Source organism: Crocuta crocuta, unplaced genomic scaffold (genome assembly GCF_008692635.1).
Source record: "Crocuta crocuta isolate KB4526 unplaced genomic scaffold, BGI_CrCroc_1.0 scaffold145, whole genome shotgun sequence".
NCBI lineage: Eukaryota > Metazoa > Chordata > Mammalia > Carnivora > Hyaenidae > Crocuta > Crocuta crocuta.
In genome coordinates this window covers 314148-337127 of record NW_027530857.1, presented here as the reverse complement: position 1 = coordinate 337127, position 22980 = coordinate 314148, and the positions used below count along the sequence as shown (strand labels likewise).

Below are 22980 nucleotides of genomic sequence, written 5' to 3'. Positions count from 1 at the left end.
CAGAGCGGGGAGACCATGGACAGAGACGGGGGAGGGGGCGGCCGGGTGTGAGGGTGAGGTGGGGGGGGCACTGAAGAGCTGCACCCCCCACCGAGGTGCAGAGGGCTGGAGGTGGGTGAGGGGTGCGGTTGGGGGTGACACGCCAGCAGCAAGTGGGGTACGCGCCGGGGGGCTGTTAGCCTGGGAAGAAGACAGAGAACACGGGGGAGGGTGCGCAGGCAGAGGAGGGCCTGGCGCCTGTCTCCACGGACACCACCACGCCGGGCTCCCCGTGAGGCAAGACAACAACGCTTCTCTGACATTCTGACGAGCTAAGGGACCAGATCACGAGACTGTGACTCTCTCTCCTGGAAGGAAGCCAGGCTCAGTGAGCCCTGGTGCCCGTGTCAGGAGGGTCAACAGCCGTGAGCGGCCTGCAGGCCTCAGGCTGTCTTAGCCCAAAGAAACACAAGAGGGACCCGAATTTTGGGGGCCCCTTGGTTTGAGGATCTCCATCTCTCCAGTTTGTGTCCAGTTTGGTAACAGGAAAATGTGATGTCTGCCTGCTAGCATCAACCAAGCAACAACAATTATAGTAACAATGATGATGATGATGATGACGACGACGATGATGAGGTTTTCCCTGAGAAGTTGGCTAAAGTTGATTGATTTGGGTGGATGAACCCTGAGTCTACACTGTTTTTCCCACCATGCTGCCTAGAGCCCCTTTCAGGAGCTGGGGGGCTGGGGATGGTTTAAAAAGAGGGGTTTTGTCCAGCACAAAGGACCGTATTGTCTGGAGGAAAAGAGAAAAACAGAGGAATCGGTGCTCCCAGACTTGAGATGTGCTAGAGTCAAGTCCGTTGCTTTTACGGTCACATTCACGCTGCGCAAAGCCACAGAAGCAGACACAGTTCACGGTACCCTGGTGTCTTTGTTTCCATTAGCTCCGTGTCACACCCGTCATCTCTGAGAAGTCACGGGCACCGGGGGGCCACTCAAATACGCAGCAATCGCTGTGGGCTCTCTCAGCCACATAAGGGGACTTTTCAGCAAGTGACAAGGCAGGCTACGTTTCGGAGCTGTCTCTCTGCACAGGTCGAGATCCTCTTTTGAAAGAATTAACCCCTCTCTTCATGCCCATTCGGCTGCAGTCCCTTGTCCCACGTGGCCATCCAAGATTTTAGCAAGTTTGAAGGTGTGACTTCATCCTTTTCTCAAGAGTGACTGGTCTTATTTTTGACGATTTAAGGTAGGGTGAACATTAAATCTTTCCAATCGAAAGGCAAACTCTTTCTTTTTTAAATTTCTTAAGTAATCTCTATGCCCAACTGGGGGCTCAAACTCACGACTCCGGGTTGCAAACTCCGCAGACGGAGCCAGCTGGGCGCCCCGAAAGGCACACCCTCTAATGTCTGGACTCCTCAGCCTTTGTTCCATTTACATGTTAGCTCTGTCACTGCTCAGTGCCACCTCCCCCGACACAGTCAAGATGGGTGGGCTGCTGGGCGCCTAGGTGGCTCAGTCGATGGGTGTCTGACTTCAGCTCAGGTCATGGTCTTGTGGATTGTGGGTTCAAGCCCCACACAGGGCTCTCCACTATCAGCGAGGAGCCTGCTTCGGACCCTCTGTGTCTCTCTCTCTTGCCCCTCCTCCACTTGCACGCTCTCTCAAAAATGAACATTAAAAGAAAAAGTGTGAGCTGCTTGTTAAAGCAGCTTGTGGGGAAGCATCTGGGAATTTATTGGCACACCGAATTTCAGTATTTTCTTACAAATTTTATTTGCCCTTGCTCTTTTTTGTACACAAGAAAAACTGGTGAAATCATCCTATCAACTTTTTTGGGATAAACTATGCTTTTCTAACACTGACCTGCAGGCTGTTGAAACCCATAATTATNTGGATTGTGGGTTCAAGCCCCACACAGGGCTCTCCACTATCAGCGAGGAGCCTGCTTCGGACCCTCTGTGTCTCTCTCTCTTGCCCCTCCTCCACTTGCACGCTCTCTCAAAAATGAACATTAAAAGAAAAAGTGTGAGCTGCTTGAAACCCATATTTGGTTTCAAATATAAGTATGGGCTGTTGAAACCCATAATTACTTCATTCTGAAAGTTATCAACTCTGACAAAATAAAGTCACGTTTAGTTATTGTTTTAAAAAAAGACTCCAGGGCGCCTGGGTGGCTCAGTCACTTAAGCTACCAACTTTGGCTCAGGTCATGATCTCGCAGTCAGTGAGTTCGAGTCCCACACCGGGCTCTGTGCTGACAGCTCAGAGCCTGGAGCCTCCTTCGGATTCTGTGTCTCCCTCTCTCTCTGCCCCTCCCCCACTTACGCTCTGTCTCTCTCTCTCTCAGAAATAAGCATTAAGGAATTTTTTTTTTAAGAAAAGACCCCAACAAATACAGTTTCCACAGTGAAGGAGGTTAAGATACGTGCTTCCCAATACGGGAAGAAAACTGTTGTGTGCACTTGGCCTAGACTTGCTCAGAGCTGAGCTGTCGGGGCCTCTGGGGCTGGGTCTTACCTGCAGGCTTTTCAGGGCCAGGCAGGCTGCCTTCTGGAGCTGGAGGTTTGCCTTTGTCAGCGCCTCACAGTAGTAGAGCAGGGCCTGGAAGAGAGGGAGGCACCCCGTGAGGACACTTTGATTAGGCTGCAGTTGTAGAGGTATCACTTTTACTCCCCGACCTAAACCGTAGAGGAGACAAGACATTTTGTACAATCCTCAGAGCAGAAAAGAATCCATAAATATCCATCCATAAAAAATATCCATAAAAATTCATGTTTACTGAAAGAACGGTCTCTGAATTCAATAGATTACTGTGCCAGGCCACACACTGTGGAATATGAAGTGGGAAGGTGCACAGGTGCGTTCCCAGCTTTCGAGAGGCCTGAGGTCTAGTGCGGGTGCTAGACTGGGGAAGGGCCTGCGGGGAATTGTGTCTCCACAGCGGCTATGAGGTGCGAAGGGAGTCGCGTGGAAGAAGGCCACCTTCCGAAGTGCCAGGGCAGGGCGCACGAACACGACACCCCACCCAGACGGGGAGGGATGGGTTAGATTTTGGCCGGGACGCTGAGGGAGAACAAGGCATTCGGCAGAAAGGGAGCAGGGAAGGGGCAGAAAGGTGGTGCTGAGTTCGATGTGTAGCACACGGTGCTCTGCATAAAAATCTCAACGTAGAAATAAGTTCTTATCTTTACCAGGCTAATTTCTTTCTCAATAGCTTCTATTTTTCTTTCTTTTGTTTAAAGTTTGTTTTATTTATTTTGGGGGGGGAGGAGAGAGAGAGAGAGAGAGAGAGAGAGAGAGAAACCCCAAGCAGGTTCTGCACTGTCAGCGTGAAGCCCTATGTGGGGCCTGAGCCCACAATCCATGAGATCATGACCTGAGCCGAAACCAAGAGTCAGATGCTCAACCCAGGCGCCCCAACAGCTTTTACGTCTTAGATTTGCCTCTCTGCCTCGGCCGTGCCTCGTCAAGGTCTTTCTTTCATGCCTGGATCACCGCTGCCACATGTCTGCTGCTTAGCACCGAACGACAGGGGACTGCTTCCCTGTGGTGCCCCTGTGTGGTGTCCCCTCCCCCGTGAGCACGCCTCCCAGCCTCTCCCTCAGATGAGCAGAGCGCCTCCCCTTTTCTGTCTGTGCTCCGCATCAGCTTGGGACGCCTCCTCACGGACTTTTCCAGATCCTACAGGTTTGTCTCCCGCTCCCCCCAGCTGCCCCGCCGCTGCTGCCGCAGTCAGTGCTGTGTCCTGCTGCTGCTGCTGCTCCCGTGTGACAGACCCCCTTCCCGGTTATCTTTTCTTTTACGTGTATTTATATACTTTTGAGAGAGACAAAGAGTGTGAGCAGGGGAGGGGCAGAGAGACTCCCAAGCAGGCTTCACGCTGTCAGCACAGAGCCTGATGTAGGGCTTGAACTCATGACTGTGAGATCATGACCGGAGCCAAAATTAAGAGTCAGATGCTTAACGGACTGAACCCCCCACACCAATGATCTTTTAAACTGGCTCAAGAGCCAGGCCCCTTCACTAACCACTGTGTGACCGGCTCTCTCCTAGCTTCCGGATGTCCTGTGACTGACGCTGGCCTAATTATCATTACTTAGGCACACCTGTGTTTATGCCGATTTTCTACCCCCTCAACTTGCTCACATGTGCCTCTTGCATTTTACTTAACTTCCTGTGCCATAGTCTGTTAATCTGCAAAATGGGGGGAATAGAAAGCCGCTCACAGGGCTTTATGAATCTTCCACGTGGTGACACACGTACAGGACTGAAAACCGGCCGTGGCACAAAGTAAGCCCTCAATAAACAGAGCGGCGGTATTACCATCATTCTTATACACATCTGTGTATTCATATATTTGTTTATGGGAGAAAGCTACAATAGTGACTCCATTTATGCTGCCGCCCCCTAAAGATGAAGACCTTGGGGTTTTTGTTTTTTAAATTTATCTGATTCCTTACAGCACCTAGAATGATATTCTGTGCTTACTGAGCACCCATCAGCACAGTGCCTGGACGGAAGAGCTTGAAAGCGTAACCGAGCGCCTGGTGATGAGTTTGCTCATGGAGTGGCGTCCAATGCGTCACGGTCCCGCCCGGCTGTGATGGGACGCGGCCTGGATTCTCAGGTGTGCGCAAACACGGAGATGTAATTCACATGCCACGAAATGCACCCTTTCAAGTGTATGGCCCGGTGGTTTTTCATGTACTCACAAACCATCTCTACCACCTAATTCCAGATCATTTTCTTTTCTTGTTTTTAATCATAAAGTTTATTTTTAGGTGGTACCAAGAGAAAGGGACCGGGTCATTTCCATCACTCTAAAAAGAAATCCTGGACCCTTTGGGGTCACGCCCCTGGCCTCTGCCCTCCAGCTCCTAGCAACCACCGATCCCTCCCTCTCTGGGTTTGCCTCATCTGCACACATTGTGGGAACGGAGTCACAGAGCATATGGCCCTGTGCGCCTTGCACTTTCACGTAGCCAGGCGTGCTCAAGGCTCCCCCACGCTGTGGCGCGAGTCAGGGTTTCGTCCCTTGTCCGCTGCACAATGTCCCCTGTAGGGACAGGCTGCAGTTGTGCGCTCGCCAGCTGACGGACATTTGGACCGTTTCCACTCTTTGGCTGTTGTGAGTAGCAATCATACTAAATGTCCCATTTCCCTTAGGCTTTTGCATAGTTATCAATTGGCTTTTGGCCTCCAGGGCCAGCCCTTATGAACATTATAAAGAGGATGAACTTTAGCACGTGATGCTTCTCTCTTCTCCCCTGTCCATCTCCCTCCTGTACTCCTCCTAAGAGCCTCCAAGCCTTAACCACCTAACCAGAGTTTCACTCGTTCTGCAAACCAGACATTCCAAGGCTTAACTGGCCGAAACCAACTTAAGTGGTCCTTCCTCTCAGGCATGTTTGTGTAACACTGATTCAAGAGGGATAAAATGCTGCACGTGGGCCCGGTCAGTCCATACCGCTGGTACTTGGATCTTGGTTTTGGTTTATTTTTTTTGGGGGGGGGGGAATGTTTATGTATTTCTTTTGAGAGAAAGTGTGCATACTTGAGCAGGGAAGGACGAGAGACAGGGAGAGGGAGAGAACCCCAAGCAGGCCCTGCACTGCCAGCACAGAGCCTGACAGGGGCTTGATCCCATGAATCGTGAGATCAGGATCTGAGTGCCAGCCAAGAATCGAACACTCAACCAACCGAGCCACCCAGGTGGCTTCCCTGGGGATATGACCTCTGGATGGGACTTCTGTGAGCATGAAGCCCCTAACCCTGCTGGCTTGAGTGGGAGACGCGTGCTGCTTCCTGGCTTGAGGAAGCATCCGGCACTCCCTGTGCCTTGCAGACATACACCAACCATCTCACAGGACACGTGAGTGGTATCTTGCTCACTGGAGTCTGAGTGGTGGCCCAGGTAGAGGTGGCTGCTGTGACATTCAGATTGGTAGAGTTCTTTTTTTTTTTTAGTATTTATTCTTTTTTTTTTTAAATTTTTTAAATGTTTTAAATTTATTTCTGAGAGAGAGACAGCATGAGCAGGGGAGGGTCAGAGAGAGAGGGAGCCACAGAATCCGAAGCAGCTCCAGGCCCTAAGCTGTTAGCACAGAGCCCAGCGCAGGGCTGGAACTCATGAACTACGAGATCATGACCTGAGCCGAAGTCAGATGCTTAACTGACTGATTCCCCCAGGTGCCCGGGGATCAGTAAGAGTTCTAAAAAGCCAAGAGAAGGCGTGCTGTGAAACAAGAAGTCCCTGTCACTGTACAGGACAGCGAACGTCTCCTCTGGCAAGTCCCAGATGACTGGAGAAACAATGACGTCCAACACAACGGTACAACTGGAGAATAGGTATCTTCTACTTGTTTGGGTGGGGGGAGGGTAAAAAGCCTCAAAAATGAACCAATCTACAACTTTTAGTTTGTTTCAATAGCTATGGTTTTTTGAAGGTTGAAGATTTATGGAAACACTAGCTCTCACCCAGATATTTTTATATTTGCTTTAGCCCTTCACATGTTGAGTACAGAATTAATGTTGCAATGTTTGCTATTTCATATAGGAAAAAATGGAAAGAACTCAAGGTCTGGGCAGGGTGGGCCCAACATTTCTCAGGGGCACCTAAGTTTCTAGCTTCTTAACTAGTGTATCAGCTAAGCCATTGGCAAGGGAAGGCTCTGTCATGGAAAATGAATCCAAGGGCATTAGTAACAAAGAGAACTGAACTGGAATAAAGAGAGAGCCTGTGGCATGTGTCCTGAAAGTAGAAGGCACATACAGAAGAGCCAAAGAAGGGCTGTGTTCTAATTACTGTGGCTGCTGTGTTTTGTTTTTTTTGTTTTTATTTTCTTTAACGTTTATTTTGAAACTGAGAGAGCAAGTGGGGGAGGGGCAGAGAGAGGAGGAGAGAGAGAATCCCAAACAGGCTCCACACTGTTAGTGCAGCCTGATGCGGGGTTCCATCCTATCGGTGAGATCAGGACCTGAGCCGAAATCAAGAGTTGGACGCCTAACCAACTGAGCCACCCGGGCGCCCCAGGCTGCCTTTTCTAAGGACATGCTAGACCATGAGTCCTTGTCATGACCGAAGGGCACCATGGCCCAGCTCACAGAAGACTGTCTGTCTGTATAGGCTGCTTCCAGCAGTGGCCACACGCCTTTACCTTTCCTCCTCTCTCTTCAGTAGAGTGAGGACGGCTGGCTTGTAGAACAGCCATTGGAGTGGATCCCAGTGAAAGTCTGGAGCTTTGTAGGGAAGAACAATACGAAGTCCCTGCTCTTGGGCCCAAATGGCCTTCGAATGGGAGATCTTGTGAGGACACAAACATCCCACATTCCCTAGCGTGGCTAACGCTCAGAAAGTTAAGCTCTTCTCAGCTGTCAACACTGACCTTTCCCAAGTCAAGAAGGGGCCAAGTTTAATTTTACTGAGCTGATCTGAGGGTTGGCGTGAGCTGTTTTTTGGAACAACTGTTCAGATTATAAAAGGGACCGGGGCTGCTGTCTGTATGGGGCCCCCGTGTGCCTGAATTGCCGATGCCTGTCACACGTGGCTGGTACTAAATTAAAGCCAAGAAGGAGGGAAACCGCCTCTTCCCTGGAAAAAAGGAGCAATAGCTTTTAAAATAAAAAATAATCTTGTTCTTTGACTCAATAGTTTGATGATTTGATGTCAAACTACTCATGAAATATGTGTGCATGTACGCTCACTGTGGTATTTATCAGAGCTGGGTGCACAAAGGCCCATCAATACAGAAAAAGAGAATAAATTACAGAATGTCCCTGCCCTGAGATGCACATTAATCCATCACATAGAATGAACATGTTCTAACATGGAAAGTAGCCATGGTCAATTGCATTTAAATAATCAGTTATGCAACAGAACAGTGTGATCTTATTTAAGAAAAAAAAATAATTATAGGGGTGCCTGGGTGGCTCAGTTGGTTGAGTGTCTGACTTCAGCTCAGGTCATGATCTCACAGATGGTGAGTTCAAGCCCCACATCGGTCTCTGTGCTGACAGCTGGGAGCCTGGAGCCTGCTTCAGATTCTGTGTCTACGTCTCTCCCTGCCCCTCTTCTTTCTTGTGCTCTCTCTCTGCTCCCCCTCTGCTTGTGCTCTCTCTCTCTCAAAAATAAACATTAAAAAAAGGAAAAAAGAATTATAGATGTTAGCATATGCATAGAAAAATATCAGAAGGAATATATACCAAATCTTCAACAGTTTTCTCTGGGGGCTAGACTTAGGGGCAAATATTTACAGCACATTTTTATGGTTTAAATTGTGATACAGGGTATATATTATTAATAGGTAGAAGAAAATTATTTTTTATAAAAAACATATGGCAAAATATTCATAGTAAATGACAGAAAAATAAACAAACTTCTGGCCTGATGCCATGGTTTGGGGCTTAACCTTTTCCCTGAAGTGCTCATTTCTGGAGGCTGCGGCCAAGTACAGCATTCCAGCTTCACGCGCCTGCTGGTCATCCCCAGTCAGCAGCATGGCCAGGGTCCCGAGTACTTCCTGCTGGGCCGAGAGGCTGCCGGGAGAAAGGTCACTCATGGCCTGGAGCAGTTTCTCATCTCTTAGCGACTGCAGAGTCTGAATCAAGGAAACTAAAGAGTGAAAAGAAAGTGAGATTCACCTTCTGATCATAAGGTAACACACTCACTAAAAATTAAGACTCAAGTATACATAGTCCCATACTTTGCAGACCTGAGTATGCAGAGTCAGCATGTGATGAAGGTGATGTTTCCAATTCGTGAGAACAGGGCATGATTCAAACAACTCCATTAAGGCAATCTCCATCTCGTATGGCCATTAAAATAACTTCTAGATGTATTAAATAGTCAAATGTAAAAATATATAGCGAATATACAAGTAAACACTTTCTAAAGTCTTCTTGATGAGAGCAAACTCTGTTGTCCATCTGTCTTTGAGCTACACCCTTCTGGCAATCCGCTAGCCCCAAGGGAGCCCAGCTTGACATTCTCTCTGTCTGCATGCGGGCACCTGGGCCCCGATGAAATCCAGTTGGTGGGTTGGAATGTGGACATATGATAAAAAAATAAAAATCTGAGTCCCGTTTGGACAAATGGACAATGTTCCATGACCAAAGAACATATTCTGATCCCTAACAAGGTATTCAGTACAGGCATCTATTAGCCACCAAAACATTAGGATAAGAGCATATCTGGTCGGTACAGATGGGAAACAATAACCTACAATTTGTATCCATAGGAAGACAGCATCCTCTATACAATGGACACGTTAGTGAATTTTCGAGATTTTTTTTTTTTCTTGGCTTTAATTTCCTATTTCTCCCACTGGGGATGTTCTTTATAACTAAACTGCTTTATAAATAAACAGCATAGCACAACGTCTCCATACAGTATTATGTATACAACAAAACAAACAAATGATGGAAAACGACCTGTTTAACAGTAACCAACTATATTTGCATGCATCCAAATGCAGGGAAACTACAAAACTTTTTTTAAAAAAGTTTCAAAAAATAACATGAGATATGATGTCAAATAAAAGCTAGGATATAATACTCTATAATAGGTCATCACAATTTTGAAATTTCAAATCCACGCATATCCAACTAAAAATATATTAAATTTTAAAAACAAGATAATAGGTGATCTGAATATTGTTGGGTGTACTTTTTTGTTTTCTAGTCTTTTTCTTTTTTTAAAATAATGAGGAAGGGGGAGCCTGGGTGGTTCAGTCAGTTAGGCGTCCAACTTCGGATCAGGTCATGATCTTGCAGTTAGTGAGTTTGAGCCCCACGCTGGGCTCTGTGCTGACAGCTCAGAGCCTGGAGCCTGTTTCAGATTCTGTGTCTCCTCTCTCTGCCCCTTCCCCACTCATGCTCTGTCTCTCTCAAAAAATGAATAAACATTAAAAAAATAATGAAGGCCTTTTTCTTATCTAATGGAAGAAGAAGGAAAAAAGACAAGTATTGGGGCGCCTGGGTGGCTCAGTCGGTTGACTGTCCGACTTCTGCTCAGGTCGTGATCTCACAGTTGTGGGTTCGAGCTCCGCATCAGGCTCTGTGCTGACAGCTCGGAGCCTGGAGCCTGCTTCAGATCCTGTGTCTCCCTCTCTGCTCCTCTCCTGCTTGTGCTTTCTCTCTCAAAAATAAAGACTAAAAAAAAATTAAGAAAGAAGGTACAAGATTAGGGTTTCTTCTACAGTCATCTTCCACTCCTACTGGAGAGTAGGTACATCTTCCCTGGGACCGTGGGGGGGCTGGGAGAGAGGTTCAGAGATGTCAACTGCCAATGATGTCACTTGAGCAGCATAGAACTTTACTCAGAAAGCTGCTTTAGACAGTTGCAAACTTAGAGAAGATAGGAAGACTCTCCTACAGTGAGATCCTGTGGTCTCCTGCCTCCGTTCTCCTTCTAGAACTCTGGACCAGTGTCTGCTCCTCATGAGGGCTACACAGGTTCTCCTGTGTTTTGGTAGGTTTGGCACTGGGTGGGGGAGAAAGTGCTCCTTCTCCCTGGGATGGACATGTCAGTGCAGGGTTCAACGTTCTGGAAGGAAGAGCTGAGTCTGGTGCTGAGCCAACCTGTCTACTTGTAACGAACACACTGCACTCCCATCCCCTTTCCTTGGCAGTGGTGACATCTGGGTGGATTTACAGAGTGCAGACTTGGGAACCAGAACCCAGCTCCTCACTGCCTGGCTGTGCTCCCAAAGAGTTTTCCCCTCACTGCAGGTGCTTATTTTATTTCTAACATGTGAAGCAGCACATGGGAGTGAAGGCGATAATGAGCTTCATGCCACTCCATTATATGGGTGCCCATTCTTCACATTCCCTGGAGACACAGCCTGAGGTTTGGTTTTCCATCTTCTCACCTTTCCTGACCAACACGTCACCCCATCTGCCTTCTCGTGAACCCCACTGCTGATTATTGTGAAAGCGTCACCAAAAAGGGCAACATAAAACACTACTGCCTGTAGGCTTGATCCCACAAATGGCAACTCCATTAATGAAGAAAATTATATCATTAAATCAGCTTGTCAATGTCATACCCTTGCCAGGTGATTGGGATGCTCTCAGTAAATCCCTGGTTCACTGCCAAGAGGCTCACTACTCTTAAGGATCCAGAAATCGTTGAAAAGGCTGATCTCATCCCAGCTGTTGATTTGGGGGAAGAAATGGTTACCAGCACTAAAAACTAAAACTCACAAGACCAGAGCTCACTCCAAATCGAGCCGCCACAACTGCAGTGAGAGAACATGTCCCACCTTGCTTGGCCAGCTGGTTCAAGTAGCTCTCTAGGTCGCTCACACCGTGGCTGGTAAAGTAACTAGAATACTGGAAAACAGTGATGACTTCTGAAGAGAGGCTGGAGGGGAGCAGAGGCTCAGCCTGGTCCAGGATTTGGGACACCAGGGTTCGAAACACTGTTTGGAAGGAGAAACACAAAGCACTTTCAAGAGCCGTGACCATTCATTCACTCACCTGTCTGTTTTTGTACCGTGCTACACGGCAGAGCGCAGTATGTGCGAGGAGGTCTTCAGCGTGCAGCTGTCTGGTTACTGGACGCATGTATACACACCCGTGTAACTGCGTTTGGTCAAGAAACAGAACACTGCTAGCACCCCACCAGGTTGACTCATGCCCCCTTCCCAGAGTGTAGACCGCCCCCACCTCCACCACAGGTAACTAATAATCCGAGTTCTATCAATATGAATCAGCGTTACCTGTTCTTGAACATCATATAAATGGGATTAGGCAGTATATACTGTTTGTATCTGGTTCCTTTTACTCAATAAAATATTTGTGGGATTCACCTAAATTGCTTCTTACAATAGTAGTTTATTCTTTTTAAAAATTGCTTGGTAATACCCTATTGTATGACTGATACTATATACGCAGTACTGTATACATATATATTACACACACACACACACACACATTTATTTTCTTGTTGGTGGGTATTTGAGCTGTTTCTGATTTCCAGCTCTTGTGAAGAAAGGTGCTATGAACCTTTTTCTGTGACTATAAACATGTATCTCGCTTGACATATTTAGGAGCAGAATTGCTGGATCTTGGGTAGGGGTATATTTAGGAGCAGAACTGCTGGATCATAGGGTAGGGGTATATTTAGGAGCGGAATTGCTGGATCACAGGGTAGGGGTATATTTAGCTTTAGTAGAATTGCCAGTGTTTCCCAAGTGGTTATACCATGGAACACTCTTCTATTGGTGACATTTAATGAAAAATGTATACAGTCACTTAAACAACATTGGACGTACAGTGTTTTTAAAAGCCACTGCTGAGATTCTGAATTAGAACATGTTGGATGTCTTTCTTTTCTTAGAGTAGACGATAGCTAGATGATGTTTTCTCTGGAGAGCCAGCCTCGTCTCCAGGGCCGGCGGCTGGGGAAGTGGCAAGGGCTTGCCAGGGCTCCCTCCCAGGTCTCCCTCCCAGCCCGCCAGGGCTCCCTCCCAAACCAAATGGCAGACATCTTCCTCTGTACAGACCGCTGCCCTGTACCTGGGTCTGCGAGTCCTGGATATTCTCTGTTGACCGTTCTGGCAAAGCTGGCTTCCAGCTGCTTCATCACCCTGTCTGCTGAGCTGTGGTAGACCCCCACTGGGCTACAGCACCTCGTCCAGAATGACAGCAAAGACAGCTTTTTGTGAAATTCTGGGATGGCTGGAAAAGAACAAGTCCAGCCCCCAACACATATTTGAATGAAGTGCATGAAGAGATGCACCTGTGTGGGGGTGGGGCAGACATTGCTGGGGCCTCTTTTTAAAAAAAAGACTGTGTTTTTAAAAAAATGAAAAAAAAATGTTAATGTTTTATTTTTTTATTTTTGAGAGAGAGAAAGAGACAGTGTGAGCAGTGGACGGTCAGAGAGAGAGGGAGACACAGAATCCGAAGACAGGCTCCAGGCTCTGAGCTGGCTGTAAGCACAGAGCTCGATGCGGGGCTTGAACCCACAAACTGTGAGATCATGACCTGAGCCAAAGTTGGACGCTCAACCGACTGAGCCACCCAGGAGCCCCTAAAATAATTTTTAAATGTTTATTTTTTAATATTCAAGAGAAAGAGAGGGGGAGGGGCAGAGAGAGAGGTGGGGGCAGAGGATCCAAAGCAGGCTCTGTGCTGACAGCAGAGAGCCCAATGTGGGGCTCGAACCCATGACTGTGAGATCAAGAGTTGGACATTTACTGACTGAGCCACCCAGGTGCCCCTACGTTTTTTAAAGTAGGTTCCACACCCAACATGGGGTTTGGATTCATGACCCCGAGATCCACAGTCACATTGCTCCACTGACTGAGCCATCCAGGCGTCCCCTAAAGACTGTGGGTTTTAACTGGAATGACAAGATTTCTCAGTAGTTAGCAGATTTTCCAAAGGACAAGGAAGTTATGACCAGGCGCTCATCAGCCTGAGCAGCCAAGAAAACATGGCAAAGGCAAAGCTGTTTGCATTCGGTGAGAGAAAACCCAGCAGCTCTACTCTGGGAAGATGTTCTCATCATCTCCTCTCCCATAACTTCCCTGCAGACACCGGTACAAGATCAGAGAATCGCCCTGCAGGAGATGTTTCCGAAGGGGCCAGGACAGGACAGGATGTGGGCTGGGGGAGTGTGACACTGCCCACGTGGCTCTCTGGCTGAAATGGTGAGGCGCACGCACCATGCCAGGCTGTGTGCGGTCACCATTTCTCTTGTGTGCGGCCCTGGCCATGAGGAGGTGCCTGGGAGCAGGAAGGACCCGAGCTGCTCGCATCCTAAGTGTTCTGCCCCCTTTTATGCCTCTCGGACACCTGCCAAGGTCACCGGCTCCTAGGACGACTAGACACAGGAAGTGGAAATCTAAATCAGGAACCGACAGGGAGTTCTCTTCTAGGCTGCATCTGAGCGGCTCAGAGAAGAGTCTGGCGCTCCACTACCTCCACAGGTCAGCTGCTGTGATCAAAGACACAAACTCCTGTCTCTACTAAAGAGCTCTGTAGCCACACCACGCAAGTTCAAAGGCATCTTCTTCACGTCAAGTTCTCCATTTTAACACTCTTGGAACCAGGGACTTTCCTGAGAGCCCGCAAGTCCACATATTTCTACCTTTTCCAAGGAGAGTTATGGACGATCTTGCATTTGGCTGTCGACTGCTGTGGGAGCTGTCTTCACTGGCTCCACGGCGCAGGGATAATCCTGATCACCTGTCCCCAAATGGAACTGCCCTGGCAGAAAAGGTCTGTGAAACTGCCTGTGAGGCGGATGCTGCTTCTGCTTATATACCAGCGTCTGATGTCCGGAGCTGGAGGGCTGGCCCTATGTGTCTGCCAGTTTGACTCTGAAGGCTGAGACTGGTGTTATTGAGATCACACCAGGGTGGGGACATTCCTTCATTTATGCCTTCTTGCTGTCCTGACAGAGCAAGGAAGAGATACAGGCGAAGAGTGGGCCGGTGGCCAAGTGGCCACCAGTGGATGGAGGGTGATGTGCACGTGCTTACCTTCGATGACGGAACTGATGTTCCCTATGTTCTCATCGCTGACGGCTGACAGCTTCTCCATCACTTGGACTTGCCTAGAAAGCTTCTCCAAGAGATTGCTCGCCACAAATGGGGTTTTGCTTGAGAAAACAATTTGCTGATAAAACAAACAAAATTGCGGTGTCAATTTTGTCCACTGTTGTCGATGGAGGTTTCCCGACCCAATGTCATCCTTCCTAACACAGCAGTCATGCTAAATACACCTCCATGTGTCCTGTTCCGGTCTGAGAACATCCCTCATTCCGTGCCAATTACCACACCTGATGAAATCACACATGTTTTTGTTGCTCTAAACTTTTTCCGTGCCCGTATAGATTCTGGAAATTTTTCAGGAATAGAGCTATAAGGTTATTATCAAGTTGCCTTTCCTTTCACGTACTGTGGATCTGTAAATCCTCTTTGAAACTTTGAAGGCATATTTAGGCTGCTTATCTGTGTGCTAACAGAAAAAGAGATTTATTTTACAAGTAGTAATTTTTCACAGCATGGATTTATTTCCTTGTTTTCAAGCTGGAAATTAAGAACACGTGCTATAATAATCATGATTATAATCAAGGCTTTCTCCTTCTAATTAATGAGGGCTGATTATGTACCAGGCACTGGTCGAGGCCCATATATTAGCTCATGCTACTTCTCACAACCACCCTATGAGGTGGTTACTGTTGATATTCCACTTTACTCCTGGGGAAACTGAGGCACAGAGAAGTCCAGTAGCATGCCTGAGGCCACATAAATAGTAACTGATTTCACTTGTGTGCAGGTCACAAGAGTAAAGGGCACGAGAGTGGATAAGACAGAAGTCAGTTGCTGCCTGAAGGTTCTAGTCCTTTCTGTGTGCCCCAGAGACCTGTGCCAGTCACCTGGTAGGCTTGGATACAGGGTGCTGACCTGTATTACCATCTTCCACTGTGTCAACCACGTAGACTCTATACAAATAGGATTTCCAGGCTCAGAAGCCTAGTGTAGCAACTATGTGCTGATGCCTTTCAAACAAGTAAATACAGTAAAAGTGAACTGATTTTAGGCATAATGTATGGTTCTCATGTGATGCCTGTTTTTACCCCTTTGCAATTACATACCAAATGAAGATGTAAGCTCACCACTTCAGCAGTGGGTGTGAGTTTGAAATTAAGTTTCTAATCCTTAATCCTTTACATCTTTACATCTATCACTTTTGTTTTTTTGGTGATTTTCCCCACAGAGGGGCTGACTTGTAATAACCATGGTCTGAGTATCAGGAAGAACATTGCACTGAATATTTTTTTAAGTTTTTAAACTTATTTTTTTTTTGAAAGAAAGACAGCGTGCAGGGAAGGGGCAGAGAGAGGGGGAGAATCCCAAACAGGATCTGTGGACTGTCAGCGCAGAGCCTGACATAGGGCTTGAACTCATGAACCGCACTGCACTGAATACTGCTTGTCAATTAGTCTTTGAGAGAAAATGTCCATTCCTTCATGGAAGAGGATTCTCTTTTGTCTCACAAAATAATGACTTTACCTCTACAATGGNCACTGCACTGAATACTGCTTGTCAATTAGTCTTTGAGAGAAAATGTCCATTCCTTCATGGAAGAGGATTCTCTTATGTCACAAAATAATGACTTTACCTCTACAATGCCAATAGGTAGTGTGCTCAGCGCAGAATCAGGCTCCGCAAGGACAAAGAATTGTGAAAACAGACTTATTCAAGTGGTTGGACAGAAAATAGTTACAAGCAAACAACAGTCCTTTCACGTTTTGGTCAGGAAAAAAACCCCCCAAAAAACCACTGCACCTTCTGCCAGATTGGTTGTCAGTAAATGGCTTGCAAACTCAACAGTCAACAGAAGGGATCAACTGGGATGGTGGCCAGCCTAGTGGTAAGGGTCATAATTGCCAACCAGTTTCCCACAGTGTCTGAGGTGACTCTGGGGTGGTTTGTTCGTGGAGGAAAAGCACATTCTCCATCTCATCACAAGTGTATTATGGGAAAAGCACACTAACCCACTTCTGGCCTCCCTGGAACCCCTTCCTCCTCACCCTGCCTCTTGTCTTCCACTTGATCCCATGCTCCTAGGAGCATGCTTGCTTGCTTGCTTGCTTGCTTATTTATTTGCATCCTTCCTGCCTGGTCAATCCCCCCGAAAACCATTACACATTCACTTTCACGTTCTTAACCTGTTCGCCCCATGTGCAAACAGGATGGAGAAGACCAGCAACCAGGCGAGGAGGAAGCATTTAAGGAGATGCTCGGGGGGTGGGGGTGGGGGACACTGTTCCCGACAGCTAACCAGCTTCCTGCATCGACAGCTACCACGCTTCCTACAAGCAAAGAATTTCAAAACATTTGCTTCACTGTGGCAAAAGTTTCACTGGTAAACAGCCTGAAATGAGAAGAAAAACAAGTCCCAGGGTGTCTCGGCACGAGAGCTACCTGGCGATGAATTCAAGACCTGGGAAACCGCGGTTCCCTTCTGCGGCGTTCGGCCTGGAGCTGTCCGGGTGGTGGGGCAACGTTCCCATCCCCGGATGCTCAGTGACACTGGCTTTCGAAGTCCATGCATTTGTTGACAGCTCAATACATTTTTTTCCCTTAGTCACATTACTCTTCTCCTTTAGTAAATGATTTGAAATCTACAGCTAACCCATTATATGTTCAAGCGCAGAGAGCTAGGTCTTAAGACAGAAAACCCAGGGTTCAGGAAGGATGGCCATGGCCATCGGAACTTTTGAGTTGGCCCAAATCAAAGCAGGATTGTTCTCTTATTCCTGAAGTTTCATCAATCTGGCAAAACCGAAAAAAGGCAGCACACGAGCTGGGTGCAGACAGAGCCTGGGCTCTGAGACAAGCGCGGCCGCCCCGCCCACGCCCACACCCACCTGAACGAGCTGGGTGCAGTACTGGAGGTGCCTGACAATGGTGATGTCGAGGCTCTCGTTGCCTGTGGTCAGCGGAAGGGGGCTTCCGGCCACACTCGTCCCGACTCCTGTGTCCTCCGTCAGTGCTTCGCTCAGGTGTCCCCTGGCCTCTGCGTGTACTGACCTGCAAGGGCTGAAGCAGGACGGGGAGCGCGTTAGTGGTTTCTTTTCAGCAGGGAAACCCCAGGTCAACCCAACGAAGCTCCCAGGAGGCCCCAAGCAGCACCCACTGTAAAGAGGCTGTTGCTAGCCTACCTGGGAAAACTGAGATACCTCTCAAAAGCTACTTCTTGATTCAGCCCAGTCACCAATGTGCTGTATTAAAAGTTCATGGAAACAAACTACTTCCAGAGTTTGCTTCTCAAGCACAGTGAACCACTTTTTTTTTTTTTAAAAATTATTTAATGTTTATTTATTTTGGAGAGAGAGATAGAGACAGCATGAACAGGGGAGGGTCAGAGAGAGAGGGAGACACAGAATCTGAACCAGGCTTCAAGCTTCGATCTGTCAGCACAGAGCCTGACGCAGGGCTTGAACTCACAACCTGCGAGATCATGACCTGAGCCGAAGTCAGACGCTTAACAGACTGAGCCCCCAGGTGCCCCAACAGCGAACCATTTGTAAAGCGGGCTCACCAAGGAGTCTTTGAAACATGCTTTCACGGTGCACCTGTTACACTTTCTTGCTCTGTGGGTGGGGCGCTTTGCCAAATTTCCTGGGATTAAACTGTCCTCTATTTTTGTGGTTTCCCAAGAGCAAATCCATTAAGAAATAATGTCAAGGCTTTTTCTTGGCCTCAGGTCAATTGCTACTAGAAGAGAAGGAAAAAGGAAAACTGCCAAGAGGAGGTATGATGTTCTATCCCAGACAAAGGCTGAAAGGGTTTGTTTATTTGACTCTTTCGAAGCGGAGCTTGGTTCCGCCTCTCCTGCCTTGCTGACACCCCGCTGCTGAACTGTCTTAAAGCGGGGATCACGACGGGCACTTACATTTACAAATAAATTTGCTGATTCTATGATCCAGTTTTGTTCTTAAAATTAATCTGTGTGGAAAAAAGGGAATAGCTGTCCCATTTCACACGTGGGAGGACTCACTGTCAGAGATGTTCCCCACTGTGTCCTGTTCGCACAGCTAGGCAGGGACAGGGCAGCTGCTGGCTTCCAGGCTCACGGCCCCCAGCCTCCATGATTTAAAAAGATGGTGCACCCGAGCTAAGAGGCACTGGACACTTTACTCCAACACACACTCGCCTCCAAGGGGAAAGCACTCGGCTTGTGTCCAGGGGATCAGCACATCTTTAAAACACACACACAGGGGCGCCCGGGCGGCTCAGTCGGTTAAGCGTCCTACTCTTGGTTTTGGCTCAGGTCATGATCTCACAGTCTCATGAGTTCAAGCCCCACATCGGGCTCTGTGCTGGCAGTACAGAGCCTGCTTGCAATTCTCTCTCTCTGCCCCTCCCCCTCTTGCACTCTCTCTCAAAATAAACTTAAAAAAATAAATAAAACAAACACAATTTTCATGATTTTCCCTAATACCACTGATAACATATACTAAAGTTGATCGATTTAGTCAATTTAATATCAATGTTCTATAAAATGTATAAAACCTATCATGTTTTTGCTGCTAAAATGCTTCTGAGACCAAGAAGAATGCAGCTTAGACTGATGTCTGACTCTGACATATCATGTAATGAGGAGACAGATTTTTGATTTCGCAGCATTTCACAAATTCAATTTAGAGAAATCTCAGCATAGGAGGCAGGGGCATCCCTTGAACATTACACTCATTGAGTAACTTTTGTTTGCTGTGTCCTCACTTTGCTCAAAGGATAAATCCTAGTTCTCACTTTTTCTCTTCCTGGTTTTGGAAGAAGAAAGCCTCCAGGAACAAGAAAACTCAAAAACGTTGACATAACATCACCCGCAGAGAGGTTTGTGAAGGTGTAACCTGAAAACCTGTTTATATAACACAGCAAAAGTAAAGCTGGTGGGAATCTACCCTTTGCTTTGGGAGAGGGGTGTGTGTATGTGTGTGTTTCTGACAGTTAATGAAGGGGAGTATATTCTACTGTGATTGGTTTGCTTTGCTGAAGTTACAAAATGGACCCCAGACTCTAGTTCCAAACACGAGGTCTGGCTGTACAAGGAGGCCTGATGGAGAAGGTGACAATATTTCGCCTTCATCTTCCCTTCCCTTCCACTGCCCCACCCTCCGCGTCCCCCCCTAGAGAGAGCCTCATTCTCCACCTGTTGGGCTGCAGAAGCAGAAATTGTTATCAGTTATTGGTCACCCCTGGTTACATTCTAAGGCAAATGCGTGCCCTGGTCTTAAACCTGGCCTGGGCATGTGCACTGATGAGCTTAACGTGCAGCTACTTTGCTAAAGGGAGCAAGAGATAAAGGATGGAAAAAGCAAAGTGCAACAAGATGAAGAGATAAGAAATGAGACACCCAGGGAACCAGGTCCACATGGACCATCCATTAAGAGTTCTCCAGACACACAGCATGCTTAGGTAATTTGGAATTAATTACACTGGAGGCAAGTTGTCGACCCCTGAAGCCTCCGAGATATACGTGTACACAAAATGTACACACACACATACACACATGCCCATACAAAAGTGTTCCCTTCCTTTCTAATGAAGAAAAGCGATTCATTTTCCCTTGAGTGGCACAGAAGAGGTGAACAAGATTTAAAAATGGCCCCTGCCAATGAAAGGGAATTGAAAGCCAACTAGTCATTCATGCAGGGAGTTTTCTCTTCCTTGGGATGTGCACAGCTCCCATCGGAGAGTAACAAAGAACCACTGTTCAGAAGAAAGGTAAGCAGATGCTAACTTCACACTTACCTATTTTTCTCCGTCTCGGTGTCTGAAAATACCGAGTCCGTGCCTCCTCCAACATTACAAACCTCATCACCATCCTCCTCCTCCTCGTCAAAATCAGAGGTGTTCAGGAAATCAAAGCTTTCTAAAGCACTTTCGACTGTAAGACTTAAACTGGAAGACCGGCTGTGGTTTCCGGCTGGCTTACACTGCAAAGGCAGAAGGCATCGGGGAGAAGGTCAACATATCCAGAAGCAGAAATGGCACAGGCAACACTCGATCTGAGATGCGACACTTTTCTTTGTTCCAAGCTTTTATTTTTTGTTGTGGTTGGTATTTTTAAAAAATGCATTTAAAATCTTCATATTAAAAAAAAAAACTACAACAGTGAATTAAATGATACAGTATCTGGGATTCGTTCCAAGATAATCTGGAGGGAAATAAGCAGGGAGAAGAAGAGACGAAACGACACTGGCCATGAGCTGACATCATGGAAGCCGGGGGATGGGCGCACTGGGAGCCTTTACAGGATTCTCTCTACTTCTGCTTGAACGTTTTAGAATGAATGGTTTAGAGAACATTACAACCCAGAAAGCCTTGGGAAACGGAACTGCCATGCCCCTCAGCCTAGAGCTCAACCCCAAAGAAAATACAGCCAGCAGACAAATCTAAAGAGTCATGGCATCTACGCCAAATAGTAGCCAATCTGCAATGCCACGTGGCAACGTTTGCACCGTCTGGGACAGGAGCTGGCTGCCTAAGGATCCTATGCTAAAGGATTAACAAAACCAACCCCAGAAATAGAAAACTACCCAAACTCAGACCTAACTCAAACTCCCAAGGTAAGCAGACTCCAATATTAATTTTACATTCACGGCATATCATTTTCTTTGAGCGTCAAGGAGAAAAGGAAGGGTACAGACATAGCAAGATGGATCCCTGCTTCCTCTACGGAACAAATCCTGTCACTTCCCTGACTGGGCCCTGGGATACTGTGGGCCAACCCATCCTGGGGCCTGGAGAATTCTGTATTGCTCGACACAGACAGAAGCAAGACGAACAGAGTAACACCAGCTGCTATGGGCACAGAGATGGAAAGAAGTCCTTCCAAATATTCAAGAGGACGGATGCTGGGGTGGACTGAACGGGACAAGTCTTGGGAGTCAGAAGAACTACATGTCCTCCATCCACTTAGGCACTCCTTGCTGACTTCGTAACACAAGGCGGGCAGCGCCTCGCAGAGAGCTGTCTCTGACACTCAAGATGGCACAAAAGCACAGGGGAAACCGTCTTTCGGTCTTTTAAATCAGAGTTGTTTCATTCCCCTCAGTGATCTCCGTCCCAGGGGCAGCATCATTTAGTTTCTGATCCTCAAGAGGCGTTAGCATCCTAGGAATGTGAAGGGGGGGAGAAAAGAGAAAGCTTTGTCCAGCTGACGCTTTAATTCTGGCTGGATCCAAAGCCACTTGCCCCAGACCTCAACTCGAATGCTGTTTTCAATCTCAGACAGACAGAAGGAGCCAGCCCAGACTCAGCCCACCACTAGGGTCTTCTTTCTTAACTAGCTATCTGCTGAACTTGACCTTGCGCAGTGTGGATGCGTTTACCTATCAATCATAACAAAAGGGATAGATGGTTAAGGATTTTAGAGGCAGGGTCGTTTTTGGAACAGCCGCAGTCTGAGATAATACTCTGGAAAGAAATCTGTGACCACCAGGTTTTTATAAGACTCACAGATGGGTCGCTAAGTGTTTACAGGTGGAGCCAGCTACGTCTCAGCCATCTAGATGTCTGGCAATGGGAACTGGTATCCCCACTTGCTTTCTCGAAGGCATCTGCTACAGGTGGGGCCAGTTGTGCCTTTAAATTGAACACCCTCTGCCCACTAGGCAAAGCTAGTCAACTATGCAGGTAAGACCTTGTTGAGGGGTTAGAAGATGTTTTTGCTGGAGTCCTAGACAAGCGGCATCCACACACGGGTCCTGAACGGGTGCTTCTGAGTTAGGTTTTATAGAAAGCAGATTCAGAGCGTCCCCTCAGAAGCTGTACGTACAGCTGACTTAGTCCGTCGTGGGCACTGGAGGACCTGGAGAGCTGGGCCTGAGGTCTCGTCTGCCTTGGGGACAAANGATCCAGTAGCATCTCAACCCCATTATGATCATCGAAGTGCTTCCGTTTGCCACCTGGGGCTGCAGTGAGGAGCTCAGACGCTCCTCCGCGCGTTTAACCGCCGTCCTGATCATCTCAGGAGCGTCCGTCTGTTGCAGGGAAATGAAAACTGACGCGCGCTACGGGGGTTGGAAGGGCGGGGCCACGCAAAGGGCGGTTACCTAGCGGTCCCGCCGGGAGGCGGGATGAGAAGGAAACGCTAGGCTACTTTCAGCAGAAGGCGGCCTCAGGTCCCTCGCTCCAAGCCAAACGGCACTTACTTTTAGAATGTCGTCCAGATGCTTGACCTCCTGGCTCAGGTCCCGGAACTCCTTGTAGCGCTCTTTGTGCGGCTCCAGCGCGAGGAAGAGCCCGCTGAAGGCGTCCTCCAGGCTGCCGTCCAGGAACGACCTACAGCCCTCCGACTCCCCGCTCACGGAGCCCTCCGACAGCAGCCGGTCCGCGGCCGCCGGCGCCTCGGCCGACGTGAGCCTCTTCACCAGCTGCTTCGTGAGGTTTCCCTCCGAAGTGTCCAGCTCCACCGGCTTCAGCTCCGAGGCCTCGTCCGACTCGCGCAGGAGCGCCTCGG

The 22980-nt window shown here is 47.9% G+C and overlaps 1 protein-coding gene across 1 annotated transcript in view; it reads right to left on the bottom strand.

Moving 5' to 3' along the window:
• Positions 1 to 22980, bottom strand: part of RIPOR2 (RHO family interacting cell polarization regulator 2) — a 225301-nt gene that overhangs the window by 8010 nt on the left and 194311 nt on the right. The window contains exons 15-22 of the mRNA XM_077769590.1: positions 22673 to 22975; positions 20268 to 20452; positions 17378 to 17549; positions 14481 to 14616; positions 12508 to 12669; positions 11250 to 11408; positions 8397 to 8599; positions 2506 to 2589 (exon numbers count right to left, since the gene is read on the bottom strand). Of these exons, the coding sequence (XP_077625716.1) occupies positions 2506 to 2589; positions 8397 to 8599; positions 11250 to 11408; positions 12508 to 12669; positions 14481 to 14616; positions 17378 to 17549; positions 20268 to 20452; positions 22673 to 22975 (1404 nt within the window). The remainder of the gene's footprint in view (positions 1 to 2505; positions 2590 to 8396; positions 8600 to 11249; positions 11409 to 12507; positions 12670 to 14480; positions 14617 to 17377; positions 17550 to 20267; positions 20453 to 22672; positions 22976 to 22980) is intronic.